The sequence below is a fragment of the Lontra canadensis genome, unplaced genomic scaffold, assembly GCF_010015895.1.
Source record: "Lontra canadensis isolate GAN:19392208 unplaced genomic scaffold, GSC_riverotter_1.0 scaffold40, whole genome shotgun sequence".
NCBI lineage: Eukaryota > Metazoa > Chordata > Mammalia > Carnivora > Mustelidae > Lontra > Lontra canadensis.
Window position 1 is genome coordinate 16,764,128 of NW_022631034.1, and position 20,953 is coordinate 16,785,080.

At 39.6% G+C, this 20,953-nt stretch overlaps 1 protein-coding gene across 7 annotated transcripts in view; it reads left to right on the forward strand.

Moving 5' to 3' along the window:
• Positions 1–4,612, forward strand: part of PRKACB (protein kinase cAMP-activated catalytic subunit beta) — a 125,823-nt gene extending 121,211 nt beyond the window's left edge. For all 7 annotated transcript variants that reach the window (XM_032870235.1, XM_032870232.1, XM_032870233.1 and 4 more), the window contains one exon: positions 1,382–4,612. In XM_032870235.1, the coding sequence (XP_032726126.1) occupies positions 1,382–1,507 (126 nt within the window). In that variant the 3' untranslated portion in view covers positions 1,508–4,612. The remainder of the gene's footprint in view (positions 1–1,381) is intronic.
• Positions 4,613–20,953: the final 16,341 nt, after the last annotated feature.

Below are 20,953 nucleotides of genomic sequence, written 5' to 3' on the forward strand. Positions count from 1 at the left end.
TTAAATGTCTTGTTTGTGTTTGTATCTTATACTAACATACTTATGTGAGTAAATAATTGATAAATAGCTACACATATTTTGGTGATTTATACTCAAAAATGCTTTATTAAAAGGTATATAGATCAAAAAACTTTGGAGACCACTGGTTTACATATTAGAAAAAACTGTATCAGAAGCGGGGAATCATGAGTCACTTGGGTGGTTCAGTTGGTTGAACATCCATCTCTTGGTTTCGGCTCAGGTCATGAGATCAAGTTTCACATCAGGCTCAGCGCAGAATCAGCTTGAGTTTCTCTCCCTCTCCCTCCCTCCCCCTGCTCGCTCACACCCTCTCTCTCTCAAATAAATAAAATTTTTAAAAAGGAAGGAACTGATAAAGAAAAATCTAGAATTCTGTAACCTGAAGTGCCAGCATTTTGATACCATTGGTTAATTATCCTAGACATCTCTTAAGTATTGGACCATTCCTTGAATGAAAATGTTGAGATAATAGCAAACCTACCGTTTGCTGCTTTTTCTAATGCTGTTATCATTTAAGGACTTAAAGGCATTTAAAAATGTTACCATATAGTAATAGTGGGAATGTATTTTCTTTGGGTGTTTAGAAACTCCCAAGCATTCATTTTTCTTCTTTATTATTCCAATACGTGTGTCCTCCTTGCCACACACACACACACACCACCACCGCACAATTAATTCAAGTCTTAACACTATCTACCTGGAGATAGCATCAGACCCCATAGGTTGAGGGCTCAGTCCTCACTCAGTGCCCCCACCACTTTAGACATTCATCACAAGTCTAACCACCTGTGCTTCTAACTAGGAGGCTATAGATCAGAGGTTCCCACAAATTCCTCCTGGGTTTCAAGTACTTTGCTAGAGCAGTTCACAGAACTCAGAAACTTCACTTACTATTACCAGTTTATTATAAAAGAATGTAACTCAGAACAGCCAGGTGGAAGAGATACATAGGACATGTATGTGGAAAGGGCTCAGAGCTTCCTGCTACCTTCAAGCACAACACTCTCCCCAAATCCCCATTTGTTCATCAACCTGGAAACTCTCCAAACCCCTTCCTTGTGAAGTTTTATGGCTTCATTACGTAGGCATGATTGTTTAAATCATTGGCCATTGGCAACCAAATTAGTCTCCAACCCCTCTTCCCTCCTGGAGGTCAGGGGCTAAGACTGAAAGTTCCAAGTGTCTAATCAGCACCCATCCTTAGGTTAGCTAGGGGCTTTCCAAAAGTCATCTCATTAACATAACATTTATGAAGTCCAAGAGTTTAAAGAGCTCTGTGCTCAGGACTGGGATGAAAACCAAATATATTTTTCCTATTATAAATCGTAATATCACAGTTACGTTTCCTTCTCAAATGTAGGTTGAAGCACCATTCATACCAAAGTTCAGAGGCTCTGGAGATACCAGCAACTTTGATGACTATGAAGAAGAAGATATCCGCGTCTCTATAACAGAAAAATGTGCAAAAGAATTTTGTGAATTTTAAAGCCGAGCAACAAGATGACATCAGAACTCACACTCAGTCTTTGCACTCTGTTGGGAGATACGGTGGAGCTGAGACCGTCCTTGTTGAAGCAGTTACCTAGTTCCGTCATTCCAGCGACTGAGTGAGGTCTTTATTGCCATCCGTGTGTGCGCTCTGCATCCACCTCTGTAACAAGGCACCGCTAAGCAAAGCATTGTCTGTGCCATAACACACAACTAGACACTTTCCTGCTTCCCTTTGGTTCTCCTGCCCTACTTCCATTTCTTCCTTTTTCATTTTCATCAGTTTTTCTCCAAATAGTACTCCACTTTATTTTGTTGGCGTTTCGGATGGGCAGTGTTATGGCTCTGTGATATTTCCAAGGAAGGATAAGTGTTGACTTTGGTAGTTCTTGCCATTATTTTTGTTGGTCAGTGGCTTGACGATATGCTTCCAATAACTATTTTTACTTTGAGTAGCTCAGACTCAGTTTTGACAAAACTTTTGACAATTTTTGAAGACAATTTTTGTCTAATCAACAAGGCAGTTTATACAAAACAAAACAATAACTTTCGTAGAATTCACTGTTCTGGCAAGACACTTGGATAGACTAACATCGAGTAGTTAGCCCCAGCAGTTTGAATTCCTAGAGATCAGAGGCTCTATTTCCCTTCACTACCTTTTGTATCATCTTCCCCTTGAGTAATTAATGACCACCTGTGCAGTGTGACAAATGTGTCTCATTCACAGGAAAAACTAATGCTATGGATCATCACTTGGTACCAGCACTTCTGTAGGTATTAGAGATAGCTCTAAGATTTCTAAACCTTCACTTCTCCATAAGCGTTTTAGCCAGTATTTTAACAGAAGGTGACTGAAGAAGAAAGTGACAATTTTTAAGTTTCTCAAATAGTCCTCATTGTAAACTTTTTAAAGGAAAAGAATCAAAAACATTAATGCGGACAAATACCTTGCTGAGTCAAACAAATGGCTTGATACTTGTAAATGGTAGAGAGATGCTCTTATTTATATGAGGTTTTTCTTTGTTTCGCTTTGCTTTGTTTTGCAGTAATGTTTTGTTAAGAACAAAAAGAATTGTTGCCAGGTTATTCTGATGTACTCTATTTGTCAGCCTGAAGGAGAGGCACTGTTGAAGCTTCGGCTTTCATCCTGTGCCTCATCAATGAGGAAAAGGGACAAAGTTTTTTAAAACTGCCACAATTGTGTTTTAATTTTGAGGTGTGATATTTTTAGACATGTCAGAATTTCAAGCCTTTTTCTTTCAGTAAACAGAATGTATGATCATGCAGATACAATTTTAGTATTTGAGTTTAATTTTTTTATACTTCTTTGCCAACAACATTGCTATCACGTGGAAATTTCAGGCACTTTTGCACACTTAGTTCAACGTTTGTTGAGAATCCATGGCTTAACTCTGTTTTTTAAATATTTTTGTCTTTGCTTTTAAATTTTGCCATCTGGTTTTATCTCCGTGTGTCAGTGACCTATCTTAAAACAACACACCAAAAGTCAAAAATAAACTGTGTTCGTTTTTTATGATCAATTACATGCATATAAGTTGTTTTTAATCAAACCTATCTTAATGTATATATAAGCATTCTATTTGCTTCATTATTGGTGCAGGTCACTGACTACTTCTTTTCCTCTGTACCACACCCCTGTATAAAACCTTTGAAGACATTGAAAAAAGCCTGTCTGAAATATTCTCTGCATCAATCTGTACATCTATTGGTTGTCAAGTGTTTTTGCATGGTTATGTCATTTAAAAGCTGATGCTGATTTCAGTTGATCCACCTATATTTAAAATGTGCAAGGAAAATATGAAATACTTTGCTGTATCAAGTTTTATGTGACAAAAATATATCATCATGTTAATAAATTTAATACATCATTTGTATAAAATATTTTAATTAGTTTTTGGCCCAAGAACATGCTGATCATTGTATTCTATGTGTATGCTACAAATTCTATGGTAGCTTTATTGTATATTATTGTAAAATTATTTTAATAAATCATGGGGATGACACTTTGATTATTACGCTTTAGTTTTCAGCAATTAAAAAGATCTGGACTCTGCCTAGGTAGATGACCCCTAGGCGTACATTGGTTTTGAGGGCTATTTCACCATTCCCATTTTACTCTCCATTTAAAGGACATGAGCAAGCTCTCTGACATGCCAAGAGAGTCTATTTCCAACCAATCAAGTACACTGAATTAGAATATCTTAAAGTTATATAAAACTCACAGTTTCAGCCACAGTTTAGCCAAGAATGAAATAAAAACTTGAATAAGAAACCAGTGGAATAAATCAGTATTTAACCTAAAATCACATTATTTGAAACAGAAGAAATGACATTTTTCCTCAGTAAATAATAAGGAGATGGCATTGCAGAGGAAGGACCCCTGACTCAAAAGTCAAGACATTTGGGCCTCAGGCTTGTCTGTCTAAGTCAGGATGACCTTGACCTTAGCTCTACAAAATGAGTTCCATTAGGCAATTTCTAAGGTCTTTTCTAATTTTCACATGTCATGACAAGATTCTTTTTATTTGACAGTTTGAAGGGATAATGTGCTTTGAAGTAAGTCTTGGTAAGGTGATATTTTAGGACCTTTCTTCTCTTTCTTCTCCTTATCTCTTACAGTGTTCTTAAAATTTTTTGAATATCACAAGGACTTCATGTCTCTTTTGATTCCTTCCTTCTTCACTGATGCTAAAAACCCAATTGATACCAAACTGTCAACCTACCAAAAAAGATATTGTGGCTTGTGGGTATTGCTGTCTTTTTTTTGATATGTTCTTGTATTGACTGCCCATTGGCCTGAAAATACTCATCAAAAGCCTAAAAAAAAAAAAAAAAAATCATTTTTTTCCCACTGACTGTTTTATCTGCTTGTTGTAAGAATCAAATGAAATAATGTATGTGAAAGCACCTTGTAAACTGTAACCTATCAATGTAAAATGTTAAGGTGTGTTGTTATTTCATTAATTAATTCTTTGTTTAGAATGGAATTTCCTATGCACCACTATAGCTAGGAAATGCTGAAAACAACTGTGTTTTTTAAGTAATCATAACAGCAAAATTAAAGTATCTTCAAAGGATAAAATGGTTATTGAGTCTTGTGTTCTATTTGGTGCCCTTACCTTCCGATTTCTTTTCTGCAGATACTATAGATGCTTATAGATTACAGTTTTTAGGCATTTGGGTTGATCTGTGGTAGTGGGAACAGTAATAGGAAACATCCACCAATCAAGTCCAACTGAGTATATATTAAGAAACTAATAAATTCATTCCACAGTTTCTAAAAAGTGGATCTATTTCTTCCTCATGCTCTTACTCCAAATTACTCTTAACAGAATGTTGAAAATATTCATAGTTAAATGATTGATACTACAAGAGACATCTCCTTATATTGGAACAATGAACTATGAATTTTTACTTTTTTTTTTAAAGATTTTTTTTATTTATTTATTTGACAGAGATCACAAGTAGGCTGAGAGGCAGGCAGAGAGAGAGAGAGAGAGGAGGAAGCAGGCTCCCTGCTGAGCAGAGAGCCCAATGTGGGGCTCGATCCCAGGACCCTGGGATCATGACCCAAGCCGAAGGCAGAGGCTTTAATCCACTGAGCCACCCAGGCACCCCAAATTTTTACTTTCTTTTTTCAGAAGAGTTGTTGAGTTTACATTACCTCTTTTGATTTCAGCCAGGTTGATTAGTGTGTGTTTCTGTAGTTGTCCTTGACCTCAAGAAATGATGTTTTAGGTAATTACTTTAACAGCTTACTATTTTTTATTGTTAGGATTATTACTGCAAATATTTGTAAATATTGATGTACTTTATAACACCATGTTTACTATCTTTATACCAGTGTTTGTTTTATTTTATCATTGTCAGGGCTTAACACAAAATGTCAGTTTTCTCATTTCTATATACAACTAATTACAAAAATCTAGGCATGTCTTCACTCCAAATCATCATTTGAAAGCCATTTAAATTTTCTCTTATGCACAAATATTGGATGTGAAGTTAAATATTTTTCATTTTAGTTTTCTTGAACATTTTCCATATGCCTTACTTAATAGCCTCTGATAAGGGCTCTCTGATAAGGGCTGAATTGTGTTTCTTCAGAATTTATATGTTGAAGTCCTCCCTGCTGTAGCTCAGAATATGACTATATTTGAAGGCAGGACCCTTTTTTTTTAAGATTTTATTTATATTTGGGGGAAGAGCAGGAGCAGTGGAGGGGAGGGACAGGCAGAGGGAGAAGCAGGCTCCCCATTGGGCAGGGACCCTGATGTGGGGCTCTGAACTAAAGGCATATGCTTAACCAGCTGAGCCACCCAGGCACCCCTGAAGTTAGGACCTTTAATTAGGGTAAAATGAGGTCCTATGGATGGGCCCTAATCTGACAACTGGTGAATCTGTCAGAAGAGATGAGGACATAGAAAATGCAGGCCCAGAAAAACCATGTGGAGACATAAGAGGGAGATGGCCCTCTACCAGTCAAGGAGAGAGGATTCAAAAGAAGCCAACCCTGCTAACACCTTGATCTTGGACTTCTAACCTTTAGAACTGTGAGAAAATAAATTTGTGCTGTTTAAGCTGCCCACTCTGTGGTAACAAACTAGTACACCCACCAGTACTCCTGTGTATACACTGTATTCCTCTGATAAAGGTCTTGCACTGATCTCACTTCAAATGCTTTGTAACTGACACAAACTGAAATAACTTACCATAAGCAAAAAACAAGCAAAAAAACAAACAATATCAGTGTGGTCCCAAACCTCAGTGTACCTGCTGTCTTACTTCTAATCTTTTCTGGACTATAAGCAGGAAACAGAGACAGTAGTTACTGAGCATAGAGGAAAGGATGGGTAGCTGAAACCAATTCTAACTCCTAGTTAGACTTACTCTTGCCATCAAGCTATCTTCTTGAAGCTGTGATAATACAACCTAAAATTAAGCAAATCATTAAATTTAGAGTCTCTGTCATCTTTTAATGGTGAGGTTAATGAAATGGCCAAAAGGAAATTTGGAAGGGGATAAAGTGTTGGTGAATAAGCTGCAGTTGGTTCAGTGGTAGCAACTGTCACAGTAAATTATTACATCAATATGTTAATTTTCTATTGCTAATGTAACAAATTGCCACAAACTTAGTGACTTAAAACAACATAAATGCATTATCTTACAGCTCTGGAAGTCTGGTATTAAAAATATGTTTCATTGGGTTAAAATCAACATATAAGCAGGAGTGTGTTCTTTCTAGAGACTGAAGGGGAGAATCTGTTTCTTTTCCAGCTTCTAGAAGCTGCTCACTTTTCTTGACTGGTGACCCCTTTCCTCCATCTTCAAAGCCAGCAATAATGCACTGGGTCTATATGTTGCATCCCTCTAAGCTCCTCTTCCTCCTCCCTCTCACATTTAAAGACCCTTGTAACTTTACTGAGCCACCTGGATGTCCAGGCTATTCACCTATTGTAAGGTCAGCTAATGAGCAACCTTAATTCCCCTCTGCCATATAACCTATCACATTCACAAGTTCTGGGAATTTGGGCATGAACATCTCTGGGGCAGAGGGAGAAGAGAGAGAAATTATCCTACCTACCACACTTACTAATGTCATTTTAGGTGGAAAATATGATTAGCCGAAAGGCAGAATCTTTTCACAATTTCACAATTTTCACAATCTTTTCACAATTCCAACAGAACCTAGACTTAAACAGATTTTCCTGAAGTGTAGTGACTAGCAGACAGTGCATTTTCAAGGACACTGTCATGGAACTGGAGTAGCAAATCCATTCTGAATACCTTCAAAGATACTCAATATCACAACACTGTTCACTGGCACATTGCAAACTAAAACCACAATTGGCTATCACTACATACCCACAGAAAGACTAAAATCAGTAACACTGGTAATGCCAAGTATTGGTGAAGATGGAGAGCAACTGGATGGAAGGGTCATGCATTCTCAGTGGGAACGTAAAATGGCACAGCCACTGTGCCAAATAGTATGGCTGTCTGTACAAAGTTGACCATTCACTTGTCGTATGATTACCCACTCTACTTCTAGGTATTTACCCAAGATAATGAGAACATATGCTTATACAAAGACATAAATGTTCAGCAACTTTGCAACAGTCCCAAAATGAGAACAATTCAAACAAACAGCAGCAGATGAACAGATCAGCAAATGATGCTATGTCCATGCAATGAAATACTACTCACCAGGAAAAAGGAGCACACTACTGACACAAGCAGCAACATAAGTGCATCTAAAAAGCATCTTGATTGTCTACACTTGCAAAAACTCATTGAACTTTGTACTTAAAAATGAGTACATTATACCTTTGTAAAGATGTTTCAAAAAACAATTATGCAAAGGAAATAAATCTTAGAGTACACAGGATTTAAATAGAAGGTTAGTGATCTGGAAGATAGAGTTTAGGAAATCTCAGAATTTATACTCAAATGGTAGAGATAGAAAAATATGAGAGAAAAGTTAAGAAACATGGGAGGTCACCCTTGAGACATAATTGTCTGAAGTTTTAAAGAGAGGAGACATAAAAATGGAAAAGTAATGTCTCTGAAGTTCTCAGTGACTATTTTTAATCTTAGAATTATACTCCCAAGCAAACGGCTGTTTCATTGCAAGGTGGAGGACATTCTTCCAAGGCAGCCTAGCCCTCTAGCAACCAGATAGGTCTGACCAGTAAGAAGTGATGGTAAGACAGAGAAGGGAGCAGAAAGGTATATGCAGAGTGTTTCCCTCCCTATCTCTCTCTCTGTTCTCTACCATTGCTGGAGTCTTCTCCATTGTCCCAGCTCCTGGTCACTGTTACAGTTCTCCACTAGGTAGCCCTTGCTTCTCAGCTCTGTGAACCCCACTCTTCCTTTTTTTCCTCCAGGCCAAGGCAATAAATTCCTCTGCTGTTACTCATCTTTGGGTGACTTCACCATTTTAGTATTTGTCTTTATCTTTGGCTGGTTTTATAAATATGACTGATAATTTTTTTGTTATATTAAGTGCAGCCGTTGGACTCCCTATTCTTCCATCACCTGTAGAATCAATTTCTTCTATTAAATCTCCTCTGTTGAAATACCTAGAATGGTTTCTGTTTTCCCAGCTGGACTCTGATTGATGTTCCCATTATCATTACTCTTATTCTACATTGTGTTGAAGTATCCTAGCCATCATAGTAAAAGAACAAAGCAAAGGTAATCCTAGCCATCACAGTAAGAGAAGAAACAACAGAGGTAAAATTAAGGCCACTCCAAATAAAATATGTTGTAAAAATTTTTTACCTACAGGGACTCAATAAGGCACTTGTAAAGATATATGTGAAGGAAAATGGTCCTTCAAGGAAGAAATAGCTTCTAGAAAGCTTGAAGAGAACCACTCCCTGTCCCCCACCCTCCCCAAGAAAAACTTCATTAGAAATAAAAATGAGATAGACATAGAAGAGCTTTAAAAATTCTGGTCATGTTAAAATTTAAAAGACACACAAATCCTCCTTTTTTTCCTTTTGCCCTCCATCCCCAAGATTCCACTCAAAACAAAATAAACATCTCTACAGACCAGAAACACGATGGAAAATACACAGTGGTAAGTGGAGATGAATCCGCAGACTCACCTAACATACAGAGAAGATTTTTTTTACAATGAGATAATTACAGAGCAGAGAATAAAAAGGTGAAGAGATTAAAGAAAGTTCAGAAATGATAATAGATACTGAGAACAAAGATGATCTACTGTTGGCATCCTGAATTTTGAAACAAATGAATGAAACAAAAAATATTCAAATATATCACATAGAAATGTCCTGCCAAAATGAAGCAAAAACTGAATTTATATATTGAAAGAATACACTGTTTTTCAGGGGGAAATGACACAGAGCTTTCAACATCAAGCCATACTATGATCAGGATATTGAACTCCAATGATTAAAATGTTATGCATAATCACTTCTCGGCCTTTTGGTGAAGATCAAATGTAAAATGTTATGCATAAGAATGAAGTCACCTTAAGGTGCGGGCAGAAACATATTGGCCTCAGATGTCTCCACAGTAAAACTTGGTGCCAAAAAACAATTAAATAACAGCTATAAAGTTCTAGGGGAAAGAAAGTAGAAGCAAAGAGTATTATACCTAGCCAAGTTGCCTTTCATTTAAAAGCACGAGACAGGTCCTTGTTAATAAATGAAAGAATTTGAAAACCTATGAGCCCTTCATACCCAACTGGATATATGAATCAAAATAAAGAACTTAGTAATGAAGAAGCCATGAGAAAAAGCCCATGGTGAACACTGAATCTGTCTAAATGTCATAGTAATTATAAGCAACTATGGTAATTAGAACTATAGAACCAAATGGAAGTGTTTTAAACCTTGGCAAAATTAAAATAAGATAACCAGCAAAATTAGAAGGTAGGGAAAGGAAGTGAGACTGGTAATTTCTTACCCTTTATTACAGGAAGTCAACTAATAGAATCTAAAATTAGTATGTGTGGTTAAATAAGATAATGACTCTAACTTCTGAATGATTTTTTTTATAATTGTGTAACTATTTTGTAAGGAAGAACCATTTATCAGCAGTTTTTCAACTTCTTTTTCTTTTGTTAAATTCAATTACATTTATTTTCATTTTAGTTTCTCCGGGTAAATTGGATTTTATAATATAAGTAAAATGAAGTTGAAGACCTTCTGTTAAAAAGTATGATGTAATTTTTATAAAATGCATGCTATCTAGTGATGTACCTCTCCCATCTCTCTGGCCTTCTGGCTCTATGTGTGCATAGGGTGAAGCCTGGGATGTAACTCATGGTATGGGATTTGGGGTTATCTCCTAATTTCTCCTTTGTACTTTGCTGAATTGCTTGCAGTCTTTAAAATGGTAAAGCAATTAATAAAAAATCAATATGACCAATAATGGAGCATTGAAATTTTTATCCATTTTTCAAAAAGCAAATGTTATGATACTTACTCTTAGCAAGTAAGCCATTTTCACCAGAGTGCTGTCTTCTCAAGAAAGCCCAATGTCTTTCTTTCAAGATTGAAAATGAGACAGCATATCATTGATAATCCTTTTGAGCAAACCACCAGATATCACTGAAATAGCCTCATGAGCATTATCACTGCCACAAAGAAGTGTTTTCATCTCGTTCCTCATTTCCCAAACTCACGAGCACCCTCCCCTTTAACAGCCAGACCACTGCCATATGGAAAAAAAGACTCTTGTCTTCACTGCCCATTTCTTCAGAGTACACTGAAAACTCATACTCAATGAGCACAACCACTTGTTCCTAAAATTTTACTATTTTCTTTATATTAAATCAAAGTCAGGAAGCACACAGTTAAGTGCAGCCTGTTCTCTCTGAATAAATCATGTGGTTACTGGCATCCAGAAAAAGCCTCTTTCATTCAAGTAGCAATGTCCTTCTTTGTTGCTTACGGATCTGTGGATAACTCCATTCCTGTCTGTACCATGGCTCAGAAAATAATCGCAAACCAAACACAAGTTTTCTTCCATATGATAAACAAACAAAAATCCGCTGAGCACTTCACATATACTCAACACCTAAAACCGAGCATAGAATCTTCTCATCGGTGGTCTCACCTACACCGTTCTGGATAGCATGCAGTGATTTTTTTCCCTCTTTTTGCTTTCTCTCCCTACATACTTGTTATTTACGGAACCTGGCTTGCACCTTTCTGAATATAATGTGTTGGTACCAATTCTTGCTAAAAGAGGAAGACTCTGAATCTTGCTTTCGTACTTTGGGAACAGATAGTAGTCCTAGACTCTCCCTAGCAAATAACAGACTACACAATGCAAAGCATTTTTAGCAAAAAAAAAAAAGGCAGGGGGGGGGTGCGGAGCAGTGAATTCACATAACCAGGAAGTCTGGGGGCGGACTTCTGTCACAGTAAAGTCTAAAAGACCAAACTATATCACCAAATTTTGCCTCTCTCTCAACCACTTGGCCCTGTCCTCAGAATTCACTTCACCCTCAATAGGTACATTCCATGGAGCAGAAAATAAAACCACCAGCCCCTTCAGGCTTGCACTTGTGAAAGTGCCCATGGTCTCAGATGAAGGAGATGGAAGTTTCAGAAGTTTCTCCTGCACTGTGTAAGTCCCCCAAGGGGACTCATGGTCCAGCCTGGGTCAGAGCCTACGTCTAAGCCTGGACGAGGAGACAGCCATGATTAACAGCCTCACCAGAATTCTGTGGACTGGGGAGAGGTAGTTTTCCAAAGAAAGTTGTGCTGGTCAGACAGGAAAAAGTTGATGTTCACCAAAGTCTTCTATATTTTCCACTAAAAAACCCCAACAATTTTGTAGGGAAAAGCATTATTTTGTGTTCTGGAGAAACTTTGTGGGTTTACCAGAGTGGTGGGTGTAAAAAATTTCACTGTACCATGCCAGCTCTTAAGAAACGATCCTAATAAACAACATCATGAGCTAGGGGCAAATGACTCATCAATCCTATAAAACCCTTTCAGTTTACATGTGGTTCAACCTTAGGAAATCAATTATTCTGTTCCTGGAATTCACAACATTAACATCCATTCCTAACTTTAAAATTTTAAAAATATTTTAGTAAGTTATGAATAGGAAGCTTTAGTAACATGGTAGTAGCAATATCCAAGAAATCTATCATAAATATTTAGTTTATAGTGAGATATTAGAAGCATTCATATTTAAGTGAAGAACAGGACACCATTATTATTCAACATTTTCTTGAGACTGTAGTCAATGCAATAACTTCCAAAACATAAGCAGAGGTTTAAATATTGTCACTAAGCAGGCCAATGTGTCTACACTTAAAACTAAGACAATAAATTGAAAAATTACTGGACTTAACAAGAGAACAGAGTAAGAGGGCTAAACATAAAATTAACCTATAAAAATCAATCATTTTTCTTATGATTTAAATAAACAATAACTGGAACCTGCCTCATTAGTGCAGTAGGCAGTGTGTCAGCCTCATAAATAAATAATAACTAGAAATGTAATTTTTAAAACCCCATTCACAATATCAACAAAACTGTATCATACCAAAGGCTAAATGTAATGAAAAAGGGGTATGCTTTGTTTGAAGACAACAATGGTTACAGAAGAACACAGAATATAAATGCATCCACAAATAAAATTTTAAAATAAGTAAGTTGGGGCACCTGGGTGGCTCAGTGGGTTAAAGCCTCTGCCTTCAACTCAGGTCATGATCCCAGGGTTGGGCTCTCTGCTCAGCAGGGAGCCTGCTTCCCCTCCTCTCTCTCTGCCTGCCTCTCTGCCTACTTGTGATCTCTGTCTGTCAAATAAATTTTTAAAAAATCTTAAAAAAAAATAAAATAAATTCTGAAGCAAATTTTGCAATATATATTACAAAGGACTAATACCCACCACACATAAAAGGAGTCCTAGTAAAAGACAACCCAACTAAAAGTAAGAAAAAAGAATATGAATAAGTGACAAAAAAACACAAATGGAAAAATTTTTTTAGAAAGCCCAGGCATATGAGGAATCAGCACGAAGTGAACACAAGATGGCAAAACAATGTAAAAGATTTGGGGATGGGGGAATATTTTTCACGTGTAAGAACTCAGAAAGATTATCTCTTACGCATTGTTTCACAGCAAGTTGTTTGGAGACTGGGGTAAAACACAACAAACATGAGGATGTGGAATGTAAGAAATGGTGAGATCAAACCAAGAGTTCAAGAACAAGAAATGCCAGGTAAAAACAGAGCAGTGGGCCTAGAAAGCAAGTGCTCCACACTAGAACAAGAACTTGGTGAGCTCCCAAAAATGGGCTTTAAGAAAACATAAAAAGGCAGGGCACCTGGATGGCTCAGTCAGTTAAGTATCTGCCCTCAGCTCAGGTCATGATCTCAGGGTCCTGGGATTGAGCTCTGCATCGGGCTCCCTGCTCAGTGGGGAGTCTGCTTCTCCTTCTCCTCCCCACTCATGCTCTCTCTATATATCTCTCTCCCTCTCAAATAAATAAACAAAATCTTTAAAAATTAAATAAATAGGCTAAAATGGATCTCAATAACACATAAGATAGAGGTAAAAGGCAGGAAGATATAAGGATTTGGTGAACAGAAAACATACTTCTAACAAAAAACAAGGACTCCACTAAAAACAAAAAACATCTAAACAAGAAAACTAGAGTCCAAAAAATGCAGCATATTAAAATATGGTGTGTGAGCAATGATGGAGTGTAGGAAGTAGAATCCATTCTTTGTCATTTTTTAAACACCAGGAACATTTGTGGTGAGCAGAATGTGGAGATGCGCATACCCTATTCCTTAGAACCTGTGACTATCTTACCCTTCTGCAGCAAAAGGAATTTTGCAGATGTGATAAAGATTATGAAATTTGATATGGGGGAACTACCCTGGATTGTCCAGGTAGACCCCATCTAATCACATGAGTGCTTCGTAGCAGAAACATCTCCAGGCTACAATCGCAGAAAACCATGACGATGGAAGAATGATCAGAGAAATCCAACGACTGGCTTTGGATATGGAGGAAGGAGCCACGAGCCTAGGTAGGTGACCTATAATAGCTGGGAAAGGCAAGGGAATAAATTCATCCATAGAAACCCCAGCAGGACAGCCCTGCTGACACCTTGATTTTAGCCCAGTGAGACCTGTAGAGGACTACTGACTCCCAAAACCTTAGATTCGTGTTGCTTTAGTCAATCACTAAGCAACTGTGGTGTTTGGGAGGGCACTTAGTCTACGGGAATTTGTAGACTCCAGCATCTGGAGGCTAATACACTCTGCAAAGTGCAGGAGTCATGACACTGACATATGACCCCACACTGAAAAGGATTTCATAGTCTCATTAGCATAAATCTACTTCTGATACCCAACCTTTTAGACTCAACCTACATATACTATAAGACTTGAAGAAGGTTACAGGATAGAAGGCAAACATGAATTATCCAAACAAAAGAACTGAGAAGGTAGAAAGAGCAGTCGATGGAAGCGTCCTTACCCTACAAAATAAGAACCCGGAGACCTCACCGAAAGTTGGCGAAATAAGAAAGAAAGATTTAAGTACGAAATGTGAAGTTACACAAAGCTACTGTCAGAACAACTAAAGATAGTGTTAATTATCAAAAATTAGGATGCAAAGGGAGAAAGTGACACGGGGTGGTAGGATATCTAAAATGGAAAAACCAGTAAATAATATAAATGTGGTAGTGTCACAAAATGTTCTGTACACACCATCTAAAGCAGAGAATACGTAACTCCTTTGGGCCTCATCATTCCAGTCCTTTTCCCAATCCCACACCCTTTGGCCAAGGGAAGAAAGAGTTTTTATATTGTTTGACTAAAAGCATACTCCAGACTAATACATCAAACAATTCCTTTAGAAAATATTCAGTCTCTCCTGAGAGTTTCCTTTCCCCCTGATCCCCTGATCATGTGTCTGCAGGAGGCGGTGAGGAGGTGGGGCTGCGGTTCCCTCATGTGTCCTCACTGCACTGGGAAAGGAGGTCCTGCCTCATGCTGGACCTTGGGTGTGCCCTGCGTTTTCCAATTTGGTTCATTTGTTAAGCTCCGCATGTCCAGCACGACGCTCGGCATGAGTCTAAGTCATCTGCTCTTCCAGGTCAGACACCCCATCTGCTCCAGCCCCACCGAGCCCCCCCATCTCAGGTCACAGTGTGTTCTGTCCACATTAGACATTTGGCTGCCCTCTGCATTGATGGTCAGGCACAGAAGCTCTGAACATATGGGTGTACCACCATCTGTCGTGAAATTGCCACTGGCATGTCACTACTAATGATGAAAATACCAAACACCCTCCTTGATTCTAGGAATCCCTTTAATGGCAAGCCCTCAATTACCTGCAGTCCAACACATGCTCTTGAGTGAGCGACAGAGAAGCTATGGCGGCTCTGGCCCCACAAGCACCCAGGGGAGCGTGTCACCCATGAGAACACCATCAGCATGTCATGGCAGAAATGTCCAGCATTGCCAGCATGCTTATTTGCGGCAGACGCTGGGCTCTAGTGTGCTCTAGTGTTCCTCCTTCACTTGTTCCACTCACCCAAGAAGCCTCCAAGTCCTGGCAGGCCAGGGCTGGTTCTCATGCGCCTTCAGGTCAACCTGGCAGGCCCTACCCTTCACCTAACGAGTGTTGATTTGTTGCCCGAATGTGGGTCTGAGAATACTCTGGACATGTTAGCCAATAAAATTATAAATCGGATAGGCTCACAGAAGCTGTCCGTTTTGGCACAGAAGCACAAAAATTAGATGTGACAGCTATTCTCCTATATCAGCTGTGTCATCAATGGAACAAGTGTGGGCTTTGAAATAACATCTAGTGAATAATATCTTGGCTCCATCATTCACTGGTTGTTCAGAAATGAGCAAATCGCTTGGCCTTGCCGATGCTCAGTCTCCTCACTTGTAAAATGGAGATTTAAGAAGGCAAATAAAATTGAAACAAGTTTAAAAAGAAAAGCATTTAAAGCATCTAACACATTTCCTCGTTCATAACAGGTATACAGTGAATAGAGAGTGAATGTTCATTTCTTTTCCCCTCTCTCTTTCCCTCAAAAGGGGGAGGTGTAGATAATATACCCAGAGAAACCGGAGAAGAGTAAACTTCGGGCATCAAAAAAGGTGATGTTTGGGGGCATGTGAGTGGCTCAGCAGGTTGGTTTCAGCTCAGGTCCTGCTACAGAACTCCACAGTGGGCTCTGCACTCAGAGCACAGTCTGCTTAAGATTCTCTTCCTCTCCCCACCCCACCCCTTCCCTCTCTCAAATAAATAAATAAATAAAATCTTGGAAAAAAAAGAAAGTGATGTCCAGTAACTGTGGGTCCAGGAGCTGGGTTTCTTTTTGCCTCTGGGTCTGCTGCCCTCGTACAGTCAGGCAGATGGGGAGTGACCGTGGGACTGTCCTTGTGCTGATCTTCCCCCCAAGACTTCCAGTCAGTCTACAGGCTTTGCTGGGGGCTCTGCTGGCCAGGCTCCCAGTGAAGACAAGTGCCCCTTTGTGCCTGTTCCTTCCATTTTTAGAAAGATGACTAATCTGCTCTCTGTCTGAGAGAAATGCTTTATAAATTGTGGTCCTTGCCCAGATCTATGACTAAGTTGCAGGAGCCTGCAAGGTCCACAGGGTCTGGGTACTTCCTGAGATGGCGTCACCGTGGGACTAAAAGCAGGCCATGCACTGTCCTTCCCCTGAGTGTCCACACAGGGAAGAGTCCTCACACCTGGAAAGAAATACCTAGGGATCACCAAGGAAAGGGGCAGAGCTAAAATCCACTCAAGTTCACCTCTTTTTCCCTGAAAAAAAAAAAATTATTTTTTTAATGAAACATTATCTAAGGGTTGCTCTTTTGTCTGGGTCACGGGAAAAGTCACGTTACTTTAGAAAGGAAATGAAGTGGCATTTCTTGGCAGCCAATTTTGAATTCTACATTTTAAATCATTCAAAGAGCTTCTGCAGCTGGCGGAAGATAGAAACTTATTTGAAGAGAGGACTGAGAAACTCATCAAAGAATTACAACTCCTTGGGGTAATTTTGATCCTAAATAGGACAGATGCCATCTGTGTGGCATGGTTCCTTCCTTCATTCATTCGTTCATTCAGAAATATTATTAGGCATGATTGTTGTGAGGGCCCTCTGCTAAGTACTCACGACACAAAGATAGGAGACATGGACATGAACAAATAATTAAAGCACGTGAGACAGATAAAGAATGTATTAGCAGAGCACAACAATTGCTGGGAAGAAAGGCTGCAGAAAGGCTGAGGGGAAGGAGTTGGGGAACATTGCACAGCTTAAGTAAGCCCTGACCTTCTGGGATAAGGACGAGAAGGTCTCCAGGTGTATCCATGGGGAAGGGCATCCAAATCAGAGAGACCAGTGAGTGGTAAGCCATAGCCCAGATACAGGGAACTGCAATCAATGTTCTGGAGTATGGAAATACGAGATAGCAATGGAAAAGTGGTGACAGATGAGGCTGGAGAGGTGAGGCTGGAGAGGTAATGCTGGGTCACAATGTGAGAGGCATGGAATGCTAGATTATGGACTTTGGACTTCACCCTGTGGGTTATTGGAATCCACTGAAGAATGCTCAGTAGAAGCATAAAATGATGTGGTCTAAGTTGCATTTTAGAGTGTAGTCTGGAATCAGGAAGAATGGAGCCTAAGAGATGAGCAAAAACAGTGTTATAATAATCCAGTAAAGAGGCAATCATGGCCACAGGTACAAAGGAGGGGACAGATTGTAGAACTTGGTGACCACTGGACTAGAAAGTGAGGGGCTCCCAAGTCTCAGGCTCAAGAAGCAGATTTGGGCATGAGTGCATATGGCTGTTGAAAATGTAGTTGGTGAGGTTGTTCTCAGCACATCAGAGAAGTGTATATAAACAGAGGTTTGGGAGTCAGCACACACAGTACAGGTGATAGCTGAATCCTTATGCATAATGAGATCATTTCCAGGGGGGATACATGGAGCCTGGACCTCTCAAAGCCAAATATGGCAATAGATGTGTTTGGTTTGGCTCCCATAATGCTTTTAAACATTAAAATTTCCTGCCAATAATTAAAAGCTGTGAGATATATCAAAGAAACAAAATTGAAAGTTCTGACTTTTTTTGAAAAAAAACAAAAGATCTGACAACAACATAGTAACAACTGGCTGGTTGATCAGCCAGTGTCCCTTTACCCCCCTGTCCAGCTTCACTCACTCATTACCACCTGTTTGGTCTCTGAAGACCTGATTTGCAAAGAAAGGGCTATAGAACAAGCAGAGTAAGGGGCTGGCAGCAGCTGCCACCCTGATGCTACCCAAAGGCATGCACGTCCCAATCTCCAGAACCTCTGAAGAGGCAAAGGGGGCAGCAGATGGAATCAAGTTGCTCAGAGTTGTGCAGATTACCCCAGTGGGGTCAGTCTAATCACAAAGTCTTCAAAATCGGAAGGGGGAGGCAGAAGAGGAAGTCGGAGTGACGCAGCATGAGAAGGACTCAGCCCCAGATTGCTGGTTGGAAGATCGATGAGGGCCATGAGCTTCTGGGAACTAGGACAGGCAAGGAAATATACTCCCCTCTAGAGCCTCCAGAAGGAAACACAGCGCCCACTGACACCTTGATTTTAGCCCAGTGAGATCTGTGTATATCAATTCTGATGTACAAAACTGCACAATAACTTTGTGTTATTTCAAGCCACTAAGTTTGAGGTTATAGCCATAGAAAACTAGCACACAGCTGAAAGAAAATTAGTAGCCAGGAAAAGAGACTGAGAAAAAAACAGGAGAGAACCAGAGGGAGCATAGTTAGATAATCAAGAGAGGACCCATTTTCAAGAATATGCCATCCAATGACACTTTCATGGCAAGTCCAGTTCTGAGGAAGGGTGCAATGTACCAGTGATGTCCAAACTGAGGGGAACACATCAGATCCACTCTGGAACATTGTTAGAGAGATCAGTCCCAGCGCCCACCCCAGGCTACCACTCTCCACCGACGCAGATCCAGGTTTAGCCATCACTGAATGAGATGAACCGGCGTTTTACTAGATTAAATGAGTATTTTGCATTTGTTGACTTAGCTCTTACTCTTAAGGCTCCTTGTAGCCTTTTAACAGAAGAAAGCCCATTTGAAATTTAATGCCACATTTTATTAAAGCTATTTATCTGCACGATTTTGTCCCTAGGTGGATAATAAACTCCTTGCAGATGGTAGGTGCTTGCCAAATATTTGCTGAGTGCCTAAATGAAATGGATGTAGCCACGGGAGGACTCTGCTGTTTCCTAGAGCCAGCAGGAAGAGCAGAGATTGTTTATCTCTTAAGCCTCTATAAATTAAACAATTCGGGTTATTTATGCACTTGCACTTGTTATATGGATGAAGTTGTAATTTTCTCCTTAGATGTCTAGAATCCTCCACTACTCACCGGGTCATCAGAACAAGCCAGGATTAATTCCCAGAGCGCTCCTGGAACAGTTGACAAGGTACCTCCTTTCAGTCTCATTCCTGAAATGACCTTAGGTAATAGTGCACTATCCTCCATAAAATGAAATCTATCTCTCACCTAATCTTGGAGGTTGCAGAGAAAATTCCAAATTAATACCCAAAATCACTGAGCTAAGAGTGTCAACCTCAGAGCCACGGTGGCCATCCTCCACTTGGTATAACTCTGAAGGTCAAAATGTGACATCAGTGTGGGCCCTGGACACGCTGGCTAATGGAGACCTGATCTACTTTACCACCAGCAGCAAATTACCAAGGCCAAGGAGAGTATTGTGCTGCTGTAGTCCCAATGTGGGAAAAGAATTCCAAATTCTGTTAACAGAAGGTTAGGACTGAAGCAGAGATTTCAGGCAAAGGGAAGAGCTATGAGCTGAGATCTAGAAAGCAGATTCTAGAAGCTTCTGAGGGACATCCTGCCTTCCAGGAAGAAGGGGTATCGATCAACTGTATGGACTGTAATAACAGTGGCTGACAGAGAGTGCTACATGCATTCGAGCCAAGCATGTCAGGAATGAGTATGACAGCACAGAAATCGTTGGAATGGAAGCCACGTTGCAGTGTGTTAAGAATATGCTTTTGAAAAGCTCAGATGAGATGGGAAAGTAGGTCAGGGTGCTAGAAAGAAATGCCATAATAAAGGAAGATTTTTATTTTGTTGTTATGTGCTTGGTTCTACTTTTAGGATTAAGAAGACTCAGAAATATATACAATCTGAGGAAGGGAGAGGCTTAAAACACAGGAAAGAAAATGAAAAAGGAACAAAGATGGAGATGAAGTGAAGAGATGGGACCATCAACACTAGGCACAGGTAGGGTTAGTCAAGAAATATCTCTTGAGAACTTACTATGCACCAGGCACTCTCCGAAGTGCTGGGAACGAACAATGCAGACACAGACGCCTGACATTTACAGTCTGGAAGAGCGTACTTCCCTTCGGTCCCCTTTAGTTGTGAGGGACAGAAGCCAACCAGCTTAAGGGGAAAAGAGAGTTAACTCATGAAACTGGAAAAAAAAAAAAAAAAAACAGGCATGACTGCGTCTAAAGAGTGGTTGAAATATTACAGGATTCTCTCTGCCTCCCACTTGGTTTCATTTTTCTCAAGCAGCCTGTACCCCTGTGGTAGCAGAGATGGTGCCCACCATCTCCATCATGACATGGTCTATAACACCTAGAGTCTTGGTAAAATTAATAGACCACATCTCAGGGGCTCTGCCAAGCGCCTGTGGATTGACTCTGAAGAGATAAGGCACCAGAGTGAATGACGTTGAAGATGCAGAGATTTGAGGATGGGAAAGGGGATGCCTAGAAAACAGCTTTTCTCAGAAAACTGGAAGCCAGTCCATATGCAGAGAAGGTGGGGCAGAGGTAAGTTAGGGGGTATGTGGAAAAGGGTCAAGGCTTGGAAGAGTAGCTGAGGAAAATAGGAAAAGTGGAAGA